The sequence below is a fragment of the Sus scrofa genome, chromosome 5 (genome assembly GCF_000003025.6).
Source record: "Sus scrofa isolate TJ Tabasco breed Duroc chromosome 5, Sscrofa11.1, whole genome shotgun sequence".
Classification (NCBI taxonomy): domain Eukaryota; kingdom Metazoa; phylum Chordata; class Mammalia; order Artiodactyla; family Suidae; genus Sus; species Sus scrofa.
This window is the reverse complement of record NC_010447.5, coordinates 7804034-7829591: the sequence shown is the minus strand read 5'-3', so window position 1 is coordinate 7829591 and position 25558 is coordinate 7804034. Positions and strand designations below refer to the sequence as shown.

Sequence of the window (25558 nt, the reverse complement as noted above, 5' to 3'; positions counted from 1 at the left end):
GCCACGTCTGCAACCTAAACCACAGCTCATGGCAACGTTGGATCCTTAACCCACTAAGCAAGGCCAGAGATTGAACCACAACCTCATGGTTCCTAGTCGGATTTGTTTCCGCTGCACCACAATGGGAACTTCTACCCATGCACTTTTCGTAAGAACTCAAATCATGCCAATAATCAGTGCAGCACCGTGTAACACTGTCATGTCAATCAGGCATCTACACTCAAGGAAAAACAGCAAAACATGGATATGAGGATTTTTTTTAAAAAAGGGCATAATCCACAGTACTAACACTTTGTGTGCTTCTTCAAAAACTAATATACATGATCATCAGGATGAATCAATTCTATGAATGTAAAATATGAAAACATCTGAGGAATAATTTGTAAGCCAGCTGATTTTTTTGAACCAATGCCCTATGATTTTTATCGCTTTTTTGATTTTTTATTTTTAATGAAAGAAAGTACAGAAAAGTGCAATGATAATATAACAAACTCAAATATAATAATTATAACATATTGCCATATTTGTTTCAGATTTTTTTTTTTAATGAAACAGAAAACTGCAGGTAACTTGGCTTCCCTGCTCATTCCATGGTCCTCTCTGCCCCTTCAAATGAAAAAAAAAAAAAACCTGCTGGGGAGTTTCCTAGTGGCACAGTATGTTAAGGACCTGGTGGTCACTGCTGTGGCAGATGTTTGACCCCTGGCTTGGGAATTTCCATATGCCTCAGGTGTGGCCAAAAAAGGAAAAGAAAAAAAAAAAAAAAATCCTGCTGAAATCAATACATTGTCTTCCAATCACATTTTTTAAGAAATGAATTTGCTCTCTCTATATATCCACAGACAACAGAGATTATTCTATTTTGTTTTTAACAGTTGTAGATAGTATCACATTTAACTTTTTGTAACTTGCTTTCTTTTTTCTCAACATCATGTGTTCAAGATTTAGCTATATAGACATAGGCACACCTGGTGTGTCCCTTCCAACTGTGTAACAGTAATAAATTGCACTAAAATGCTACTGTTTGCTTATCTATTCCTCTGTAGTTGGATAATTTATTTCTAAATTTTTCCTATTACAAATTTAACTGAAATAAAAAATGCTTATACATATTTCCTTCTGCATAAATGCAAGGTTCATTCTGTAGGGTATATATCCCTTTAACTGCTGGCTCATAGGATATATTCATTTTCTCTCACAAAATCTTGCCAAAATTTACACATCCTTCAACAGTGTATTAGGGTTTCTCTTCCCCACAGCCTTGTTAACAAATGGCAGTATTAGACTTTAGATATATTTGCACAATTGAAGTGTGTGAAATAGTTATCTCACTATTTGAGAATGAGCCAATTTTTAGTTTTATCAGATAAACATGCTTTCTCTTCTGTAATGTGTCTGTTTCTAGATCACCACATATATGAAATATGCAACTTACTCCTTTCTCGTGTTCATCCAGAGTTATATACTATACAATTGTAAATTTCACAATCTTTCAACAAAGCAAAATTTTTTCTTTATAATTATGATTTTCAAGTTGGTATGAGCCTTTAGAAAAGTGATGCTAGTATCTAATAAAAAGCATTCCATTTGTTAGAATTTCATATAGCTCTACCCCGCAAAAAAAAAAAAAAAAAAAAGTAGACCTCTTACCCATAGATAGATAATTTGGTCCTTTAAAAAAATAAGAGCTTTACTGGGATAAAATTCATATACCATAAAATCCACCCTTTTAAAGTATACAATTCAGTGGTTTTTAATGGTTTCATAAAGTTGTGCAACCATCACCACTAATTCCATAACATTTTTATCACTCCCAAAAGAAATTCTGTACCTGTTAGTGGTCACTTTCTATCTACCCCCTCCAGACATCAGCAATCAGAATCCACTTTTTATAGAGAAATTGATCAATTTACTCTTATTTATAGTCTAAAAAAAAATCCCTAGTCACTTTCTTCAATTCAGCCACAGTAAAACTTAACTCTTACACACACACACACCCCCCTCTACGATGGAACACCGTCTAGCCTAACTACGACTCCCTTGAGAAAAGTCACAATTTACTCACATGTCAAGGTAAACCCACCCAGCAACAAATGAATACCCTAAGTTCCTTTGAGACTACAATTATATTTACCCCAAACTCGGTTCAATGTGTTATACAGACACACAGTACGCACATCACCGTTCTTTCTGTTTGGAAAAAGGCAGATGGTCACCTGACCCTGCGTACACAGGAGTGTGAGCTCAGTACTCTTCACGGGGCTCTGCAGTGTTAATAAGCGCCCCGCTGGACTGAAGCAGCTCATAGAGCTGGGGCACACATTCCATCTCTTTTACCAAATGAGGTAAAAAGCTTTTAACACATAGGGCTGTGAAAGAGCCTGAGGAGTCTGAGTGTCACCAAACAATTCTACCTAATTAAAACACCAGAACCAGAGTTCCCGTCGTGGTGTAGCGGAAATGAATTGGACTAGGAACCATGAGGTTTTGGGTTCGATCCCTGGACTCGCTCAGTGGGTTGAGGATCTGGCGTTGCTGTGAGCTATAGCGTAAGCTAAAGCAACAGCTCTGATTAGACCCCTAGCCTGGGAACCTCCATATGCCGCCTGTGCAGCCCTAAAAAGACAAAAAAAAAAAAGTGATTAAAAAAAAAAAAACAGGAGTTCCCGTCATGGCGCAGTGGTTAACGAATCCGACTAGGAACCATGAGGTTGCGGGTTCGGTCCCTGCCCTTGCTCAGTGGGTTAACGATCCGGCGTTGCCGTGAGCTGTGGTGTAGGTTGCAGACGTGGCTCGGATCCCATGTTGCTGTGGCCCTGGCGTAGGCCGGTGGCTACAGTTCCGATTAGACCCCTAGGCCTGGGAACCTCCATATGCCGCGGGAGCGGCCCAAAGAAATAGCAAAAATACAAAAAAAAACAAACACCAGAACTTTATTTTGCCTATTTTTCACAGGACTTTAAGGAATATCCACCAATTTTCCCAATAACTTGAAAGTGAGTATCGTCACAGGAAAGCTCATTAGCATCTCAAGGGAAGTTACACTGCTTGATGAAAAACAAAATTTGTAGTAAGGAAACCTTAGCTCCCTATGTGACATGAGGGGCACAGCTTACAAACAGGGCAGTCACAACTTTCATAACCTTATCTTTCCTGGTACCAAATTATCCTGCAAAACTGCCTCAGGATTAAGTGAAGGGTTTCCAAATCTCAAAGCAACAAATTCTCCAGCTTTGCCTCTGGCTGGATTACTTGTGCTCAAGGCACAAAACATAATACAAAGAGAATGGCACAAGAAATTAGCCTGGCAACTCAAAACATAGTAAAGCAGAGCCCCAAAGGCTCTGCAAGGTGGATGATACAATCCTGACTACAGAGCAGTTCACAGGAAGTACACAGGAAGTACATTTTTCACTCCCATAGTGGTATATATAATTATTTGTCATCTGCTGTATTCTATACACCCATACAATTTTATAAACATGATTATGGAATACTCCATCACAATAACCAAGTGTGAAAAATTAAAACTTATTTTCCTCTTTTAGACATTCAGATTCAGGATGACTGAGCAGAAAAAGACTCTCTCAAAAATATTTTTTTTTTCTTTTTTAGGGCCGCACTCATGGCATATGGAGGTTCCCAGGCTAGGGGTCAAATGGGAGCTACAGCTGCTGGCCAACATCACAGCCACAGCAACCGAGGATCCCAACCAAATCTTCGACCTACACCACAGCTCACAGCAATGCCAGATTCTTAACCCACTGAGTGAGGCCAGGGATCCACCCTGAGTTCTCATGGATACTAGTCAGGTTCATTACCACTGAGCCATGACGGAAACTCCCTCAAAATCATGTCAAAAAAATAGGAGAATTGCTGGATTCCAGGATTTGAAGAAACCTACAGTATCCAATGATTTCAGATGAGGAAGAAACTAAAGCTCAGAAGAGTTGTAAACTAATTTGTTCAAGACGCCAAATGAATTAGTTGCAAAGCCAGGAGAACCCTGACCTCCTAACTCCCGACTCAGCATTTCTACACCACCATATTCCTTTTCTGTAAACAAATAATGAAACAGGTGTGGAGGATCCTGGGTTATTTGATTCAGCACATGAGCTTGTCTTTTGAAATGCTAAATCTCCCCTCTGTTAGCTAACCCCCTTCAAAAACAAAATACAACAAAAGCCAGAGCAGCTTTCATTTCTGTAAGGCAAGGATAGTTCACTATACACAAATCAATTAGTATGACACAATGCATTAACAAAATGAAGAAAAATCACATGATCATTCAATAGATGCAGAAAAAGCATTTGATAAAATCCAACACTCTTTCATTATAAAAACGCTCAACAAACTTGGAATAAATGAAAAGTACCTTAACATAACAAAAGCTATACATAAAAAGCCCACAGCTAACGTCATACTCAATGGTGAAAACTGAAACTTTTCCACTAAGATCAGGAACAAGGCAAAGATGCCGACTCTCACCATTTCTATTTAACAGAGTACCAGAAGTGCTAGACAGCACAATTAGGCAAGGAAAAAAATAAAAGGCATCCAAATCAGAAAGGAAGAAGTAAAACTGTCCCTGTTTATAGATGACTTGTTTTTATACAAAGAAAACCTTAAAGAATTGAAAAAAAAAGAAAGAAAAAAAAACCTGTTAGAACTAGCAAATTCAGTAAAGTTGTAGAAGTGCGGCCCTAAAATAAATAAATAAATAAATAAATAAATAATAAATGCAAAACAGTACAAAAACTGCATGGAGGTTCCTTAAAAAAAAAAAATTAAAATAGGAGTTCCCGTCATGGCGCAGTGGTTAACAAATCCGACTAGGAACCATGAGGTTGCGGGTTCGATCCCTGCCCTTGCTCAGTGGGTTGACGATCCGGCATTGCCGTGAGCTGTGGTGTAGGTCGCAGATGCAGCTCGGATCCTGCGTTGCTGTGGCTCTGGCGTAGGCTGGCGGCTACAGCTCAGATTAGACCCCTAGGCTGGGAACCTCCATATGCTGCGGGAGTGGCCCAAGAAATGGCAAAAAGACAAAAAAAAAAAAAAAAAAAAAAGACTAAATAAATAAATAAATAAATAAATAAAATAGACCTGCCATATGATACAGCAATCCCACTTCTGGGTTTTTCCAAAATAACTGCAGTCAGGAGTACATAGAGATATTAGCCTACCATCTTCAATGCAGTAATATTCACAACAGCCAAAAAGTGGAAACAACCTAACGGATTAATGGGTTTTTAACAGGTGATACACACACACACACACACACACACACACACACACCCACACACACACCTATATACATGCAATGGAATATTATTCATCCTTAAAAAAGCAGGAAATCCTGTAATATGCAGCAATACAGATGAACCCTGAAGACATGCTAAGAGAAATAAGCCAGGCGCAGAAGTACAAGTGGCAGGATTCCACTTATATGAGGTATCAAGATCGTCAAACTCATAGAATAGAAGGGTGGTTACCAGGGACTAAGGGGAAAGTTAAAGAGGAAGTTGCTAATCAATGAGTATAAAGTTTCAGTTATGCAAGATAAGTAAGTTCTAAAGATCTGCTGTACAACATTGTACATGTAGAATATATTGCTATATTGCACTCCTTTAAGGTAGATCTCATCTTAAGTGTTCTTACTATAATAATTTTAAAAGATCCATAAAGAAAGGAAACAGTCACAATTGGGTTGCATTGTCTACAGCTTGGGTTAGAATCCCATGAATGTACAGCCTAAGGCAGTATTTTTCATATTGAAATTTGTAATACACTGGTCACAAAACCAATTTAATACACCAAGGTCAGCATTTTGCAACTAAATAAAATAGAAACTATCAGCTTGCACCACATGTAGTAAGGGTATTATTTCATGAAACTTTGTTTCTGATATCTATATACTCACACGTATAACTGGGTTCTAATATAAAATGTCTCCAATTATGAGTCACAGTCAAAAAAAATTGAGAAACATTCCCTAGGAAGTAGAGAATATTTATTTTTCGTAAAATTTCTATCAAAATCCTACACTAGGCTCAAGTGAAACAAGCTACAAGTTTAATTACATACCTAATATAATCTTATTGATTTGCCAAAAAAAAAAAATACATCATTTGGTCTTAAAAAAAAAAAAAGAAAGAAACAAAGAATAGCACAAGCAATATTCAAGCATCAATGGAATGCCAGGCACAAATTATGTCATTTCTACCAACCATGGAGCTGTACAAATACTAAAGGATTATAATGCCAATTTTCTTTAACCACTAAACCATTCAACTACTCCTAATTTTAGGGATTAAACACCACCAATGCTCATTCATAAGGGGAATGCTTTCAAAATCTTCAGGAAAATATCTTATTCTCCCAATAAGAAAATACGGCATAATTCTCCTTGAAGAATGCGGAGATTACATACTACAGCTCTCAAAGAGCCTTTCAGAAAACTTCCTGCCTTAAGCAACAACCTTTTTAAAAATATGTGAGATAAAATATTATCTACCAATTCACCAGGGCTTTATGTTCACTTAGCTCAGTCTCTCAACAGCAATGCTCTTCCCATTGTGGGTAGGCAATTCTTTGTTTTGGACTGTCATCCTTGACCCCTGATCACCAAATACCAGTGATCCATCTTCTTGCTCCCCTACAGTCACTGTGACAACCAAAAATGCCCCCGTAATTCTTCAAATACCATCTGGACATATGGTACCTCTGCCATTAAGAAGCACTGAAAACTTGACACGATTTGCCTTAGTTCACCTGACTGCCACATAATAAACTGCGGCAGAGACGTCAGGCAGCTATCAATACCTTGAATTTAACCATTTCCAAGGAAGCACTAAGACTGCATGTGTATATGTACCACCTTTTTCCTAGGTCTAAGCTAGGTTAAGTATTTTCAAAGTGAGATACAGCAAATGTAGACATTTAAGGGGGAAAAAAAGGTTAACACATGGATTCTACGAGTATTCTAAGTTAAAAGTGAATCTACATTTCCCCCAAGTTTCATGAAGAGAGGATGGGACATAGAAAATTACAGAAGATGTATCTCAGATTATTTCCTTGAAAGAAGTCTACAGGTACATTTATATGTTTATATATACACATGTGTAGTGCACAGAACTAAGGGAAAAGTCACTGAGTAATGTGTGACAAGTCTTACCAGATTGAGAAGAATATATAACGCTTACTGAACACCTGTGAGCAGAAATAGTGCCAAATGCTTATTTAATACCTGCAGCAAGTTTATGAGGGTATTATTATTCTTCCTATTATTCAGAGGAGTAGCTGAGATACAGAGAGGTTATACAACTTGTTCAAGATCACCTAGCAACTAAGTGGCTGAGCCAGAGTTCATGCCCAGATCAACTCCAGAGTCTTCACCAAGAACTGTTACATCATTTCAAGGCACAAATAAGGGGATTTTTTGTGGAGGAGGGGATTTTAAAAGCAGGAAATAACTTATCTGAAAATGTTAATACACTAAAGTGTAACTATGAAAAGGTTATCAGCAAAAATTCCTATGACCCAAGAAAAATAAGATTTTCATCGCATGGTTCTTTAAGCAATCATATTTTTATATAAGTTTTATTGGATCAAGCAACCATATTTAAACTCTGCATTTACAAGTTCACATAACAAGGAACCTCAAATTAAATGAACTCTGAACTCCATTTTGTACATGCTGCCTTGCACATAATACTTAATTTTTAAATACTATTAGCCTGTTTAGTTTGTTGCTTTTCTATTGTGAGAATCACATGGTACTTCTATATAAGAGATAACAAAGGAAATAATTTATTACCCTAGTTGCTTATATATTACAAAAGGCAACTTCACAACTGATAAAACAAGAACTTAACCAACTTAACCAAAAGCGAGACTGTGAATGAAACAAACTAACATCATCAGACCCTTGACTGTTAAGCTAAAAAAGGCAAACATCCTGCCCACAACATTTACTCTGAAGTTATTCAAGAGAAACAGAAAAGCTCAAACTGAGGGATATTCTGCAAAATAACTGGTCTCCCAAAATACTGAAGTCATGAAAGAGAGCTCTCCCTTCCTAAGAGAGGGCTAAGGAACTATTTTAGGGTAAGAGACATGACACCTAAATGACATGTATTTCTTGATTGAAATCTAGACCTCAAGAGTTTTTTAAAGTAAGCTATAGAGGACATTATCAGAATAGGAAAATGTACAGTATGGACCTTATGTTGGATAATGATAATATGTCAGTACTATAATTCCTGAGTGTGATAAGTTTATGGTATTGTTGTTATATAAGAGAAATGTTCTTATTCTTTAGAAATGAATGCTGAAATATTTAGGAGTAAAGTGTAGTGATATTTGCAAATAACCCTTAAATATAAATGTGTGGGTGTATGCGTGTGTGCAGAGAGAGAGAGCACCAAAAAAAGGCAAAATGTTCACAATTGTTATGTATTATTTTTTGGCCACGCCCATGACCTGTGAAAGTTCTCGGGCCAAGGATCAAACCTGCACCACAGTCATGCCATGCCAGATCCTTAACGATCCTTAGATCCTTAACCCGGTGCACCATACGGGAACTTCCTCAGGAATCTTAACATAAATACTACCTAAGAGATTAAGACAGAATAACACAACCATTCTCTCTGGAAGAAGAAAGGAAAGAAAAATGAATCAAGAAGCAGAAGCCAGCAAGTAAGATCGGAATTTAGGCCGCTTTGACTCAAACCCTCAGCCTCCTTTCTTTATAAACCCACACACAGACACACTATCAGCAGGAACCTCAATACAACCATTTGCAAAGTAAAAGCACTGTGTGCAGAAACAGTGAGTGTTCACTCATCCACCAATATTTTTTAAATGTATGTGTATCAGACTCTATGACAGCAACACAGCAATAAAAATTAGAGCACAGATTCAGGAATCAGAGTCATAGGTTCAAATCCCAGCACCACCAAATCCCAGATCCAGTATTTGCTATTTGTGTAAATTTTAGGAAATTACTCAATCTCTTGGTACTTTGATAGCCTCATTTTTAAAGGGGAAGATTAACAGTACTTTAAAGGACTGCTGTGAAGATTAAATGACATAACGTATATAAAATGCTAGAATATGGAGTTCCCGTCGTGGCTCAGTGGTTAATGAATCCGACTAGGAACCATGAGGTTGCAGGTTCTGTCCCTGGCCTTGCTCAGTGGGTAAAGGATCCGGCGTTGCCATGAGCTATGGTGTAGGTCGCAGATGCGGCTTGGACTCCGTGTTGCTGTGGCTCTGGTGTAGGCCAAAGGCTCCAGCTCCGATTAGACCCCTAACCTGGGAACCTCCATATGCCGTGGGTGTGGCCCTAGAAAAGACAAAAAGACAAAAAAAAAAAAAAAAAGCTAGAATACTGGTTAGCATATATTAACCCAATAGACACTAGCTAATTTTTTTATATTATTATGAGGCACTGGAGAAACAAAGTCAAAGAACATGATGGTTCTTTGGCAATCTACCAGGGGAAGCAAACAAGAGTATCAATGTCCGAGTCCCAAGTACATCAATGATGTCAGAGCACACCCTCACAGGATACACAAAGACCCTCGAAGAGAAGAGAACGTGATTAGCACTAAAGGCAATGACCAAGATTAGAGAGCCTCGGAAGATACCAACAAAAAGCGAAGCTGGAAAAAGAGACGCCCATCAAGGATGCTGAGAAGCAATAGCCAAAGAGGAAGGAGGAAAGAATTCTGTGTTCTGAGGACAGACAGCGTCAAGAAAAATAAAATTCCAACAGCGTCAAATGCCTCAGAGGAGTCCTGCCCTAGCACAATGCCTGGCACATAGAAAGTACTCAAAAAAATAGCTGATGAGGAGTTCCCGTCGTGGCGCAGTGGTTAACGAATCCGACTAGGAACCATGAGGTTGCGGGTTCGGTCCCTGCCCTTGCTCAGTGGGTTAACGATCCGGCGTTGCCATGAGCTGTGGTGTAGGTTGCAGACGCAGCTCGGATCCCGCGTTGCTGTGGCTCTGGCGTAGGTTGATGGCTACAGCTCCGATTCGACCCCTAGCCTGGGAACCTCCATATGCCGCGGGAGCGGCCCAAGAAATAGCAACAACAACAACAAAAAAAAATATCTGATGAACCAATTAATATAAAGAAAGAAGTATTCACTGATCTGGCCAGATGAAAAAAATAGTGACCAGTGACTTCAGTGAGACCACAGGGTACCTAAACGCAAATTTTTAAAAAGCGCCTTCTCAACATGATTAGTGGGGCCTCTGCAGCACCCGGACACAGGGGTCATGCTAAGACAAAGGTTCAACCAGCATGGCGCAAGGGATTAAAGGATCCGGCACTGCTGTAGATGCAACGTAGGTTGCAACTGCAGCTCAGATCTGATCCTGGACCAGTGAACTCCGTATGCCATAGGGCAGCCAAAAAAAAAAGGGCCTTTTTTTTTTTGCCCATACCCACAGCATGTGGAAATTCTGCAGCCAGGGATCAAACCTGAGCCACAGCAGGGACAACACCAGATCTTTACCCTGCTGGGCCACCTGGGAACTCCAAGGGCACCTTCTTCGGGTGGGCACACAGATCAATAAATAGGACTCAGGCTGTATTTCAGCCCCATCCCCACCCCTTCAGGTGGGCACCCACATGCAGTGAACAAATGCAAAGGGCTAAAAAGCGAATAGAAACGTGGAAGCGACAACAGCAAGTATGGACGACTCTTTACTGACCTGACAAGGGAAATGCAGAGGCATCCAGTACCAGGAAATTTCTCCAACTTTAAAACCGACCAATAAACTATACTATACACTCTCATCCTCTAAATGGCTTGCCCTGAATTAGGGGAGAAGGTTCATCCAAGCTTTAAAGAACATATTTTATTTAAATTGCATTACTATAATGTTAAAGCTTCCATTACCAAAATGAAATTAAGGCATGACCTAGACATATGCACGAACAGTAAAACAAAAACTAAACTCTACCAGAAATAAAACACAAAGCCAGCAGCTATGGAACTCTCAGAGGTGCAAAGTCATTCAAACACCAAGTGTGGTAGCTTTAAAATATACCCACAAATTCTTTAACACTCCTCCATGCAAAAGGCAGAGACTAATTCCCCTCCCCTTGAGTGTGGGCTGTACTTGGTGACTCTTGTAATAAACAGAATGTAACAGAAGTGACAATACGAGGGAAGTTCCTGGTGGCCTAGTGATTAAGGACTCGGTGTTGTCACTGCTGTGGCTCAGGTTCAATCCCTGGCCCAGTAACTTCCACTTGCTACAGATATGATTTTAAAAAAAAAGAAGTGACAATACATGACTTCTGAGATGAGGTCATAAAAGGTATTGTGGGAGTTCCCATTGCGGCACAGCAAAACCAAATCTGACTAGTATCCGTGAGGATGAGGGTTCGATCCCTGGTCTTGCTCAGTGGGTCAGGGATATGGCATTGCCATGAGCTACGGTGTAGGTTGCAGACACGGCTCGGATCCCGTGTTGCCATGGCTGTGGTGTAGGCCAGCAGCTACAGCCCTGATTGAACCCCTAGCCTGGGAGTTTCCATACACTGTGAGTTCAGCCCTAAAAAACAAATAGCAAAAAAAAAAAAAAAAAGGTATTGTGGCTTCCTCCTTACTCTCTCAGCTTAGTTGCTCCAGAGGGAAGCCAGCTGCCATGTTGTGCCACACGTTCCTCTGGAGAAATCCATCTGCTAAGGAAGTGAGGCCTCCTAACAACAGCCATGTGAGTGAGCCATCTTGGAAGTGCACCCTCCAGCCCCAGTCAAGCCTTCAGATGACCAAAGCCCTGCAGACGCAGACGTTATGAGTGCAACCGCAAGAGCCAGAATCACTTAATTAAATACTCCCAGATTCTTGAGCCACAGAAATTGTATGTAATAACATTTATTGTTTTTTTAAGCTACTGAGTTGTAGGATAATTTGTCATGATGAAATACAGTCATGCCTCAGTATGTACAAGGAACTTGTTCCAGAACCTGCCACAGACACTAAAATCTGCAGGTGTTCAAGTTCCACAGTCGGCCCTCCTTACCTGCAGTTTCACAAGCAAGGATTTGACCAACTGCAGATCGTATAGTAGTGCACACATTTACTGGAAAAAATCTACATAGATGTGAACCCACGCAGTTCAAATCCACACCGTTTAAGGGTCAACTGTAGATAACCAATAAATCAATAAAACTTTTAGGAGTTCCTGTCGTGGCGCAGTGGTTAACGAATCCGACTAGGAACCATGAGGTTGTGGGTTTGATCCCTGCCCTTGCTCAGTGGGTTAACGATCCAGCATTGCCGTCAGCTGTGGTGTAGGTTGCAGACGCGGCTCGGATCCCGCGTTGCTGTGGCTCTGGCGTAGGCTGGTGGCTACAGCTCCGATTTGACCCCTAGCCTGGGAACCTCCATATGCCGTGGGAGTGGCCCAAAGAAATAGCAAAAAGACAAAAAAAATTTAAAAATTTAAAAAATAAAACTTTTAAAGCTCAGGTATACTAGAATATTCATTTACACCTTATCTACTAGTCACCTGAACCCTTATTATTGACCAGAATTCTCCAAATTGGCAAATATCTCTATATACAAAAAAAAAAAAGATATACGACTTCCTTTAAAAATAAATAACAGGAGTTCCCATTGTGTCGCAGTGGAAACGAATCTGACTAGTAACCATGAGGTTGCGGGTTCAATCCCCGGCCTTGCTCGGTGGGTTAGGGATCCAGTGTTGCCGTTAACTGTGGTGTAGGTCGCACACAAAGCTTGGATCCTGTGTTGCTGTGGCTGTGGTGTAGGCCGGCAGCTATAGCTTTGCTCGACCCTTAGCCTGGGAACCTCCATATGTCGCAGGAGCGGCCCTAAAAATACAAAAAAATAAAATAAATAAATAACAAATGAAGTGAACAGGAAACCAAGAATAAAGCAGAAGGTTTTACTGAGAAGCCTGAGGTATTTTAGGGGGAAAATGAGTAAGTTAAAGCCCTTCTTTTACAGAAAGGTTACACTTTTTTTAAAGTTGTGGGGAAAAAATGGAATAAAAATGACAAAAGGGTGATATGTTTGACGTGCAATAAGAAACTAATAAAGAAATGAGAAGGAAAAAAAGATATGCAATAGGTAGAATGCTGGAAAACTTGATAGGAAGATTAAATTTGGTGCAGAACTTAAAATTTTTGATGACTTTAGAGGATGTTAAAAAAGTGGTGCTTACAAGAGTTCTTTTTGGGGTGCTGGAAAGTAACATTGCCATGTGATAATGCTTACACAACTCTGCAAAGCTAAAAATCATTAAGTTATATACTTTAAACAGGCAAATTTTGCAATGTAAAAATTATGCCTTGATAAAGCTGTTCTTTTTTTTTTAAGTGGTATTTGTTCGCCAAAGCAAGGAGGGAAAATTATATTCTTAGGGTTTCTCGGACTAAAAAAAGGAAGTAGCCAAGAGGAAAAATACAGTAATTCATTCCACAGACAGGAAAATAAAAAGGAAATTTTTCATAGACTAAGAAATATTAATGTTTTTATTTCAGCCCAATGAAGGACAGTATTTTGTCTCTGAGTAACTCTCTGGCTAGGACCACTAAAAATTGCTATCATAAGAGTTTTTAAAGACAAAAAGAATTGGAAACCTTAAATGTGGAGTAAGAAGGAACACTTCAACTTAATTTCCTATCCCCTAGAAGAGAGTAACAATTTATCCCAATCTCACATTACTGCATGTGCCTAAGACATGGAGATGGCACCGCCTATGAGAAGAATTTCAAGAAACTCATAAGGAGAAAATCAAATTTACAACTGTTTTAAAAGAATGTATGGTAGGAGTTCCCGTTGTGGCTCAGTGGTTAACCAATCCGACTAGGAACCATGAGATGGGGGTTCGGTCCCTGGCCTTGCTCATTGGGTTAAGGATCCGGTGTTGCCGTGAGCTGTGGTGTAGGTTGCAGACGCGGCTCGGATCCTGCGTTGCTATGGCTCTGGCGTAGGCTACAGCTTCGATTCGATCCATAGCCTGGGAACCTCCATATGCCATGGGAGCAGCCCAAGAAAATGACAAAAAGACAAAAAGACAAAAAAAAAAAAAAAAAAGAATGCAAGGTAATTTCTTTAAAAGCATAATGACAAGAGTCAATTCCCTCAGCCAGTCAAAATATCCACTTGGGGAAATTTTTGGTATTTTTGGAGAAGATTAATTTGCATTGGTTCAGGGACTTTTGCAAAAGTTTCCCAAATCGGCAGTACTGTATTTTATTTACCCCATTTGTAACTACAGAGACCAAGCAAAAGTGCACCAATAAACAACCAAAATTCACATCTACTTTGAGCTATGAAAAACTAACCTACTCTGACCTCTCCTGCACTAACTTCAGCAAACCCTGGGTCAAGAGTCTCAACTTCCCAAAACGGCACAGGTGTCTCTAATTTCAGACCTGCTAGTCTCCTCTCTGACTTTGGCTAAATCAGTAACAAGCCCGGAAAATAAAAACAAGGAACTCTTATTAACACATGTAGGTATTTTCTTTCTCCATAAAAGAATGTTCTAGCAGACACAAATGAAATAACATACATTGTATGTAATGACAATATAAAATACTACATCCTCTAAGTGGCTATAAAAAAGGTCAAAATAGTTCAGGATAGTGGTATTCACAATATTATCCACCCAGACTTGAAAAATTATATTATCAATGAACTTCACATATTTCAGTAAAAGAAGATACTGTGATAGTTCACAGTACCATGACCAATCTTTAGCAGGCATTCAAAAAATGTTAGTTCCTTTTTTCCTTTCCATTAATTCTTACAGTAATTCCATAAAATAGTTCCTGTTCATTGCAGGAAAATAGAAAAAAGATAATTTCCTAACTGAACACCTAGGTCAGACTCTGAAAGTTTGGGCCACCAGATGATGACAAAGGGACCGAGATGCAGAAGTTACACTTTAATCTACTCTCCCCACCTCCCTTCCTAGGCAGCAGTGTCAATCCCAGGGACCACACGTGCCTCTGCTGCAGGAAGCAGCGCAACTGCTTTTCCCTATAACAATGTATTAGTGGTTCCTATTCTTTGTGACTGAAAGCCAGTCTCAAGGAACCTATTCTGTTCTAAGTGCAGGTGCAGTATGTGTCCAAAGATTGTCATCAACCCAGAGAACCCCATGCATAAATTCACAGAATTCCTGGTTGGAGGATCGTACTTGGTTTTTTGGCTACCAACTTCATTCTGAAAGTGATCAAAGTTTCCTGCACCAATGAGCAATGGGGTCCCCACATACCTAAGACCATGGGAAACCAAAACTACATAAAATAGCACTACTTTGACAGGAAATGTTCTGCCAGAAATAGGTTTGCAGAGTTTGTGTCAAGCTGCCATCTATAGCTCTTTTTTGTGGACATCTGACACAAGACAGATATATGAGCCAAAGTCATATCTGGTATACTTTTGTTGAGGCTCTGGAGCTTAAGATAGGAACATAAGCATGCTGTGTCAAATCAAACTCCAGTGGTTACAGATGGACAGATTCTGTCATCAGTAACAAAATTTACAGCTGTCAGTGATGGCCTGGCTACTGTCAAGATAAGCCTTTAGATTGCATTTGGTCTACCATTCACATAAAGTACTGAATTTTAGTGACCAGAAGAATTAGCTAGCCTGTCATCTCCCACTACCCTAAGGCGGTTTTCATAATGGCTCCAATACAAGAACTTCTGCCCTCTAAGGACTGGACCTTAGACTGGACAGTGTGTGTGTGGGTGTGAATTCATGGTTCTGGTCTATGACCAACAAAATTTTAAATCAGTTGTGCTGTTTCTTGGCATTCACTACCTTCTGACAAGACACTAGAGGTAGTCCACACACAATACTAGATAAAACCATGGTAACAGACCATCACAGGGCCATGTTAAGTGTTTTCCTAAACAATAATCAAATCTGATCGAGTCCAATAAAACTGAAAATACTAACAAACACCTTAGAAAAGGAGGCAGGAAAGAGTAAATAAACCTGGGACCTACCTTGTTTACAATTCCCATAGACAGATGAAATTCAATTCCATGCCAACCATACCCTTCGATCACTAAAACACAAACAGAAAAATAAGAGTTCATGCAATATAAGCAGTTCTTCCAGTTCCTAAAGGGTATTTGGTTTCATAAGTAAGAGGCTGTTTCTTATCTGCTTTCTATTCTCTCCATGCCCACAACTGTAGCTAAGCGTTCACTGGCAAAAAGGCCCAGATATGTGAAGTTAAATAACAGATAACACTGACTGAACACTTACTCTATGCTAGGCACTGTTCTAAGTGCTTAAATGTACTAATCAATTTAATCCTCACAACAACTTTACGAGGTACTCTTATTAACTCATTTTATATCCAAATGACAACTGACCTATACCTCTGAAAATTGCTGTTACTAGTGTTAAGAGATGCCTCTTCAATAAATGTAGGCGATCTCAACCACCGTAGCTGGACTCTCTCAATGGTTGATACCTATAAATGCTTCACAGTCATCTTCTCATTATGTATCGCTTAAGTCCCCATGGTGGCTGAGCACTATACCAGGTGATAAACAGGATTCATTCTCTGCCCTTTAGGAGTTGAGAAACTAGCTGGGGAGATCAGACTAAATGCAAGAAATGGTTCAACAAATGGAATGCCCTATGATGAGGTATATACTCTGTGCAATCATTCAGGGGAAAAAAAATCAATAACCTTTAGGAAAAGGAAAGGAAAGCTTCAGAAAAGACTTGCCCTAAAGCTGGACCTTCAAAAATTTAAAACAAAAGCAAAAAACAGAGAGGAGAGGAGCTCCCGTCGTGGCTCAGTGGTTAACCAATACGACTAGGAACCATGAGGTTGCAGGTTCAATCCCTGGCCTCGCTCAGTGGGTTAAGGATCTGGCGTTGCCGTGAGCTGTGGTGCAGACACGGCCCAGATCCGGTGTTGCTGCAGCTGTGGCGTAGGCCAGTAGCAACAGCTCCAATTAGACCCCTAGCCTAGGAACCTCCATATGCCGCGGGGGCAGCCCTAGAAAAGGCAAAACGACCAAAAAAAAAAAAAAAAAAAAAAAAAAAATTTGGTAGCAGGCTCAGGCAGACTCTATCTGAAGTCCTCCATAATAGGATCCCATTCAGTCCTACTAGCCTTTGCCTTGGCCAATGATCTCCTCATATCCAGTAGCTATACCAAACTTCAAACTTCTAGGACACACAATCTTTGACAGCTCCACTGCTTTTCCAACTGCCTTAAATGCCCCTCCCTTTCCCTGGTAGGTTATTAATTTATCCTGGTATACAGGAGCACTCAATAAAATATAGCCACTGTAATAAATAATTTTTTACCATTAAGATTCAACTGAACTATTTTTCTATAACCTTTTCCAATTCTTCAGAGTTGGTCTGCTGTCCTCTCTGCCACACTCCCATGGCATTTGTCTCCTTCTCCATTAGAATGGTTAAAACACTGTACTGTCCCCAGGCTTCCTTTTTTCCCTCTTACTTGTCCAAACAGGAAACATCTTTTATACAACTCTATATCCCCCAAGACTAGCACAGTGTCTGGCACATAACAGGTGCCCATTATGCACTTGTTGGCCCGACTGATTCAAATCTATAAACAGAATAATGATAGGACTCTTCTAAAAAGTCAGCTCATTCAGTACCTTTAAACAATTCAGCTTGTCAAAAATCTAATGCATTTTTATATTTTCATGAATATGTCTACTACATAATTATACCAACAATTCATGCACAAAAAAAGTCAAAGTGGGAGCTCCCCAGTGGCCTAGCAGTTAAGGATCCAGCATTACCACTGCTTTGGCTCAGGTTTAATCTCTGACCTGAGAACTTCCACATGCTATGGGTGCAGCCAAAAAAAAAAAAAAGGGACCTCATCCATGCCAACAAAGACAGGAGACATTAAATGAACTGATCATTAGATACTGTGGCTGGTGAGCTTTCTCACTGAAAGTATGCCACAACTTTGTATGCAGTATGTATGTTTAAATGTCTTTATACTGGCTTTAGTCATAAATCATAGAAGTTACAAATATAGAAGTCCAATCATAAATCCAAGGTGTATTTATAGAAACTTTCCATATGGTGGGAGTTTAAGAAGTAAAACAGCAGCCTTTTTCTCTGCCAAAAACAGAGAGTAGCAGAGCGCAAAAGGACCAAACCCTCTCTTGACTCTGCTCTTGGCTCAGCTTAAAGCACTGGAAGAAATGTGCAGGGCAAGCAGGAGCCTCGCTGAAAAGCAGTCACCCAGGGCAACAGGCACTTTGAATGTCTGTGCTATTCAAGGCTTAAGTATTAATTGTATACATGTCCATGTTCATTTAAAGCACAATTTGTGGCTTGGAACTTAAAAAATGTTCTAATGTGCTAGTCTGTCCACATATTAATCAAGTCAGCCAGGTTTGAACATGCCAAGCTTAAAATACTCTCTAGATCGGTATGCAAAGGTATGAGCTCAATCCTTTATTCTCAGGAAAAGGAACTTAGTCAAGGGAGAGTGACTAAAGCAATGAAAGCCGTAACAGAAAAAGTCAACTCCTAAATAGTGCTGAGTTACTATTTAAAAACATCTGAATAGAAACAGGATATAAGATAATGACAAATTTCTTACAATTATTAATCTCACTTAAAATGAGATCCTGGTTTTGTAGTTGTAAGTTGCCAGAGAATGTATTTTGAAACAGATTTCTACATGAGACCATCTCATAAAAAGGCTGTTTTAGTCATCCACTGACTAAATCTCTTGAGAATTCAAGCCTAACGTATTTTATATTGAAATAAATTATATTTTTATATGAATAGTACTATAAGCAAAGTTTATTTTAGTCTTTTTTTTTTTTTTTTTTTGGTCTTTTTGCCTTTTCTAGGGCCACACCCACAGCATATGGAGGTTCCCAGGCTAGGGGTCTAATCGGAGCTGGAGCCGCCGGCCTACACCACAGCCACAGCAACACGGGATCTGAGCTGCGTCTGTGACCTACACCACAGCTCACGGATCCTTAACCACTGAGCAGGGCCAGGGATCGAACCCGCAACCTCATGGTTCCTAGTCAGATTAACCACTGAGCCATGACGGGAATTCCAATTTTAGTCTTTTATCAGCTTCAGAAAAATGCCAATAAAACCTGGAATGATTAAATTTGTGTAAGTAAACCTCAGAAGCTCACCCATCCATTTCAGTTGGGAAACCAGTGCAGAAAGGGTTCAATGACTTGATAACAGGAAGACTACGACCAGAATCTGATTACTAGACCAATGTATTTATTCTACTACATACTACTAAACACACTTTTATTAAGATAGAAAATGTTTTAGAAATTACAACAGAAAATTTTAAATACTTATACCCTTCCCCCAACTGAAAAGAATTTAAAAAGTAGATGTGTGTGTCCTGAAGATTTGGAAATGCTATCCTTTAAAACCTTAGGCAGGACTTCCCTGGTGGTTCAGTGGGCTAAGGATCGGTGTTGTCACTGCTGTGGCTCTGGTTACAGCTGTGACACATGCTGTGGGTGTACCCCTCAAAAAACAAACAAACTTGGGCAGTAGTAGATTAAAGCAGTTATTGTCAATGCTTTTGGCTCAAAACCTGCTTATATGGAATCTTTGCTGGAAATTGTTTTAAAAAGTTTGTCTTGGAGTTCCCATCATGGCTCAGCGGTTAACGAACCTGATTAGTATCCATGAGGATGCAGGTTCAATCCCTGAATTCACTCAGTGGGTTGAGGATGTGGCATTGCCATGAGCTGTGGTGTGGGCCACAAACATGGCTCAGATCCCCAGTTGCTGTGGCTGTGGTGTAAGCCAGTAGCTACAGCTCCAATTCAACCCCTAGTCTGGGAACTTCCATATGTTGCGGGTGCAGCCCTAAAAAGACAACAACAACAAAAAAGCCTGTCTTATGTTCCATAGGGAATGGGAATAATTTTTATAATCTAAAATGACATTATCCTTTTCTTCTAAAATATAAACTTCCCATGGGGGGGCAATTTCACAGAATTCAGGGTCTTTCAAACAAATATTTCTTCTGAAAAAAATACATAAGTGCCTTTTTTTTTTTTTTTTTTTGTCTTTTTGCTATTTCTTTGGGCCGCTCCCGCGGCACATGGAGGTTCCCAGGTTAGGGGTCGAATCAGAGCTGTAGCCCCCGGCCTACGCCAGAGCCACAGCAACGCAGGATCTGCAACCTACACCATAGCTCATGGCAACGCCGGATCCTCAACCCACTGAGCAAGGGCAGGGACCAAACCCGCAACCTCATGGTTCCTAGTCAGACCCGTCAACCACTGTGCCACAACGGGAACTCCAAGTGTCTCATTTTAATTTGGGGGGAAAGAGATGCAAAAATTAAAAGGTAACCCAAAAAAAAAAAAAAAGAAAGAAAGAAATGGAAGGGGAAAAAAGAAGAAAATCAGTACAAAAGGTTTGACTCTGATATCAGAAAATGGAGGAGGAAAACAATTCTCAATTAAATGAATGAACTGTGGGGTTTTTTGGGGTTTTGTTGTTGTTTTTGGTCTTTTTAAGGCTGCACCCTCAGCATATGTAAATTCCTGGGCCAGGGGTCGAATCAGAGCTGCAGCTGCCGGCGAAAGCCACAGCAACTCAGGATCTGATCCTCATCTGCAACCTACACTGCAGCTCACCGCCACAGCTCACAACAACGCCAGATCTTTAACCCACTGACCAAGGCCAGGGATCAAACCCACGTCCTCATAGATACCACTCAGATTCGTTACCACTGAGCCACAACGGGAACTCTCTGAACTGTGGTTTTTAAGCAATCATGGCTACATACCTCCTCAAACTGAACACCTAAAGACAATCTTAACTTCATTTTGCTTGATTCCTGTATTTGTTCTGTTCACTTAGGTGGACTGGACCTCCTGGAACAAGGAGCAGAGTCAGAAATGTCCGTATGGGCAACCCGCTCAGAGTGCTGATACTGCTTGGAGTTATCAGAGTCTCAAACAGAGAGGCAAGAAAGGCCACGACGTTACCAGCTGTGTCTACAACCTCCTCTACAAGAGACTAGAAACCTGCGTGGAGCAATATCCTTTGCTGCCTTTCACATGCACCAAAAGCCCTTCCTTCCTATTATTAATTTAACCTAGATAGAAATGTTAAACAACAGTTAATTAACGTGACAAAGGGAAAAAGGAAGCAATAACACACGTGCTATATATGGAAACTATAGAGGGATGGAGGGAGGAAGACCTCTGTAGCCCCGCTGGTAAACCTAGCTGCAGCATTCAACCTAACATATGCCTGTTAAGGCACTAGAACATAGACAATATTTTACAAATAAAAAACTAAAATCTTGAACCCTCCATTCATAAGAATTTCCAACTCTATCAAAGCTCCCAGTTTTCATCTTCCCCTGCCAGCACCCCATAACAAGCCATGGAAGTATCTCCCATTTCGCTGTGTATTAAGGCTCAGATGCTGTAGCTCCAGATAAGCACGTATAGCTATCACTTTTTGAAACTGTAAAGCAAAATCCACTTTGCAGTTTTTCAGATATTTGAACATCTGTTCTCTGATGTGATTCTCCTAATACTGTAAAGTGGTATTTGCAGAGGTGATGGGTGGAGAGCGAACAGCAGAACAGCCCCTATTACAAGTGGATTCATAGAGAAGGAGCCCAATTGTCTATCAGTAGCCTAATTATTTTCAGAGCTCAAACCTGACTCAACACCTCTGCAGGAAGCCTTTTTTTTTTTTTTTTTTCTTTTCTGGCTGTACCCAAGGCATGCGGAAGTTCCTGGGCTAGGGATCGAACCCATGCCAAAGTAGTAACCTGAGCCTGAGCTGCTGCAAGGACAACACTGGATCCTTAACCCTCTGAGCCACAAGAGAGCTCCAGCAAGTCTTAAACAAATGTGTATATTCCTGTTTTCCTAAACAGGATAAAGTTAATAATTTTTATTAGTTCTTGCATTATCCCACAATAAATTATTTTTTCAAAATAGGTAATACATAACTATGGTTTTAAAAAGCCTAACCGTACAATGAGTATATAGTGAAAAGTAGGTCTTTTTCCCACCCAGTGCCCAGCATTCCTTTCCAGAAAGGATTTCAAGTTTCCTATAAATCAGTGTTTTCTTTTTTCTTCTTCTTTTTACAGCCACACCTGCGGCATATGGAAGTTCAGGGCTGAATTGGAGTTTCAGCTGTTGATTACACCACAGCCGCAGCAACTCAGGATCTGAGCTGCATCTACGACCTACACTGTGGCCTATGGCAATGCCAGGTCCTTAACCCACTGAGGCAGGCCAGGGATCATACCCACATCCTCACAGAGACAGTGTCACGCACGCCTTTAAACCCACTGAGCCGCAACTGGAACTCTGTATGTTTAACTTTTTGGCGAACCACAAAACTGTTTTCCACAGTGGCTGCACTATTTTACACCAGTGATACACAGGGTTCTAGTTTCTCCCTGTAGAAATTTTTTGATAACAGCCATCACTTGCATTCAAAGGAGAGGGTTCCTCTGTCCATAGCTTCAAAACATTTTGCACTTAAAAGTGTTCCTATGACACTGGTCCATCTCTCCCCAACAAAGAAGCACCTTATCTGCTGGCTCTCCATCACGGTTCTCAAGAGTCAGTGCACGAGGCACTTTCAGTCTTGCTCACTGTAACTACCACCATACTCCACTCTGCCTTCAATGCGTCTCAAGATCCTTCCACCGGTGCTTTTCGGCGTTCTTCTCAAAAAACGCTGATCTATTTATAACCAGACACTGCCAGTTTAATCAACACACTCCTTCAATTTCTGGAGGAACCGACTATTCACAGTACTTTTGGCACTTTAAATCTTCTCAGGAATTGTCAACAATGCTTAAAACTTCCTTCTTGACTATCTAAGGCACTTGCTTTTCTTTCTCTCAGTTTTGGGCTCAGAACTCTTTTGGATGCTTGAAAATGACAGAAAGCTGATTTCCAGATAACCAAAGTTTTACCATGGGCATTTTCATGTCTATTTCTACATGCATTTAAGCAGAGCTCACGGATACATAAAATAAATACATTAAACTTCTCAAGAAGAACACACCAAAGATGAAAAGATTTAAAATACTTTTGTTAGGAGTTCCCATTGTGGCTCAGTGGTTAGCGAATCTGACTAGGAACCATGAGGTTGTAGGTTCGATCCCTGGCCCTGCTCAGTGGGTTAAGGATTCGGTGCTGCCGTGACCTGTGGTGTAGGTCGCAGACAGGCTCGGATCCCGCGTTGCTGTGGCCCTGGCATAGGAAGGCAGCTACAGCTCCAATTAGACCCCTAGCCTGGGAACCTTCATATGCCACGAGAGCGGCCCTAGAAAAGGCAAAAAGACAATAAAATAAAATAAAGAATAAAATACTTTTGTTAGTATCCCACGATAAATTGTTATTCCACTATCAGAGATGCCTGGAACATAGTAGGCACTTGATAAATATTTGTTGGATGAATGGTTTAAGAAGATAATATGGCATCAGAGAATGCAGGCTTTGGAGTCAGATCTGGATATTACGTCAGCTACTACCTTTATTAGCTATATGATCTTGGGATAAAGTACTTAGCTCCTTTAAGGCTTGGAGAAGCTAAAAAAAAAAAAAAAAAAAATAGATGGGTAATACTCCCTGTCTTTCAAAATGACCGTGAAGAGGTATTATTGATTGTTTATTCAAATACATAAATTGCTTCGTTGGTATCAGCTCTAGGTGCTCCAAAGGCAAGGATTTAAGCAAAAGAAGTAGTTCAATGGCTCACAATTTTAACTTACATAATTCAACCATTATTTACTGACAGCCTACTATGTGCCAGGCAGTATAGGTGCAAAAGATACATCATTGGCAAGACAGGCATAGATCTCGGCTCTCATGGAGCTTATATTCTAATAGGGAGAGATATGTAATAAAATAATACATATAATAAGTAAATTACATAGGTTTTAAAATATAAGGAATGCTTTGGGGGGAAAAAAAAGAAAAGAGAGATCAGTATAAAGGGAATCAGAAGTGTTGGGGGCAGAGAAGTTATAGTTTTTAAGATGATTAAGGTAGGTCTCATTGAGAACGTGACACAGTCATGAGAGATCGAGCCATGCAGATACCTAGAGCACAGCACTCCAGAAAGAGGAAACAGCCAATGCAAAGGCCCTAAGACAGAAGCAGGACTGTCATGTTCAAGAAACAGCAAGAAATGTAGTGTGTCTGCAGCGGAGTGAGCTGAGGGATAGAGTAAGTGAGGTCAGAGAGGTTAATAATAGACCAAATAATCTAAGGCCTATGGGCTTCTACTCAGAGTGGAATGAGGGGGCGGGAAGTTACCTGCAGGGGAACCATGGCTTTTGAACAGAAGAGTGACCACATCTGATTCAAGTATTAAAAAGAATGATTCAGGCTGCTGTGCTGAGAACAAAGAACAGGGTAGAATCTGGAAGATCAGTTAGGAGGCACCACAATAATCTGGGCAAGAGAGGACAGTGACTTGGACCACAGGGGAAGTGGCAGAGATGATGAGAGTGGTTGATTTTTGATATATTCTGAGGGCACGCCTAGTAAGTTTTCAGGGCAGACTGGATACAGGGTATGAGAGAAAAATGAGAGTCTAAAGTTTTGACCAGAGCAACTAAAAAGAGCTGTCATCAAATAAGACAAGAAAAGCTACAGGGTAGGGGAGAAACAGCTTAGTGAAGGAAACAAAGAGTTTACTTTTAGTTTTATATATGTTGTTTGAGACAGTTGGCTTCGAAACATTTCCAAAAGGTTAAATGGAGTCAGATTGATGAAATAGTGGTTTCTTTTAAATAATCGTTTTTAAAAACATTTCCATTTTACTGTCTTGTAATATATAATAAACTATAGGTTAGTTTGGCCTAGACTCTACAGTTTTACAACAAATTAATTTTAGCAGTTACAATGTACACAAAAAAATTAATGCTCTGAGTTCCTGTTGTGGACTAACAAACCTGACTAGTATCCATGAGGATGCGGGTTCAATCCCTGGCCCTGCTCAATGGGTTAAGGAACTGGCGTTGCTGTGAGCTGCAGTGTAGATCAAAGACACAGCTCGGATCCCACACAGCTGTGGTGTAGGCCGGCAGCTGAAGCTCCAATTCGACCCCTAGCCTGGGAATTTTCACATGCCAGACGTGCAGCCCCTAAAAAAAATAAATGCCTCACATATTCCTCTTGTTCTAAACACAAATTTTTCTCTCATTCTGTTCCCTGGAAGCTCCCAAAAGAAGAGAATGGTCCAGAGCCTGAGAACAATCGTATCCACAGAGAAGAACAGAAGAGAGGAGCCTACACAGGGCTGGCAGCATTCCCACTTTCTGAGTCAAGGCCATTGGAGAAATCGCAAAATAACATCATCTCAGGGTTGGAGAGGGACCATCATGTGTCAACAAATATTTTCCAAGTGACCATGTACGAGATGCTAAGGATACACAGATGATTATGACAAAATCCCTATTCAAGGCATTGTGTGCTAAGTACTTCACTAGAGGAATTAAGTAAGGGTTATGGGAGTACAAAGACAGGAATAAAAGAGCGGAT

The 25558-nt window shown here is 40.2% G+C and overlaps 1 protein-coding gene across 3 annotated transcripts in view; it reads right to left on the bottom strand.

Moving 5' to 3' along the window:
* The window catches only part of MKL1 (megakaryoblastic leukemia (translocation) 1), a 224578-nt gene that overhangs the window by 146336 nt on the left and 52684 nt on the right, over positions 1-25558 (bottom strand). For 2 of the 3 annotated variants that reach the window (XM_021092835.1, XM_021092836.1), the window contains one exon: positions 16013-16074. The exons of the other annotated variant lie outside the window; for it this stretch is intronic. In XM_021092835.1, the coding sequence (XP_020948494.1) occupies positions 16013-16074 (62 nt within the window). The remainder of the gene's footprint in view (positions 1-16012; positions 16075-25558) is intronic. 3 annotated transcript variants of the gene reach the window in all.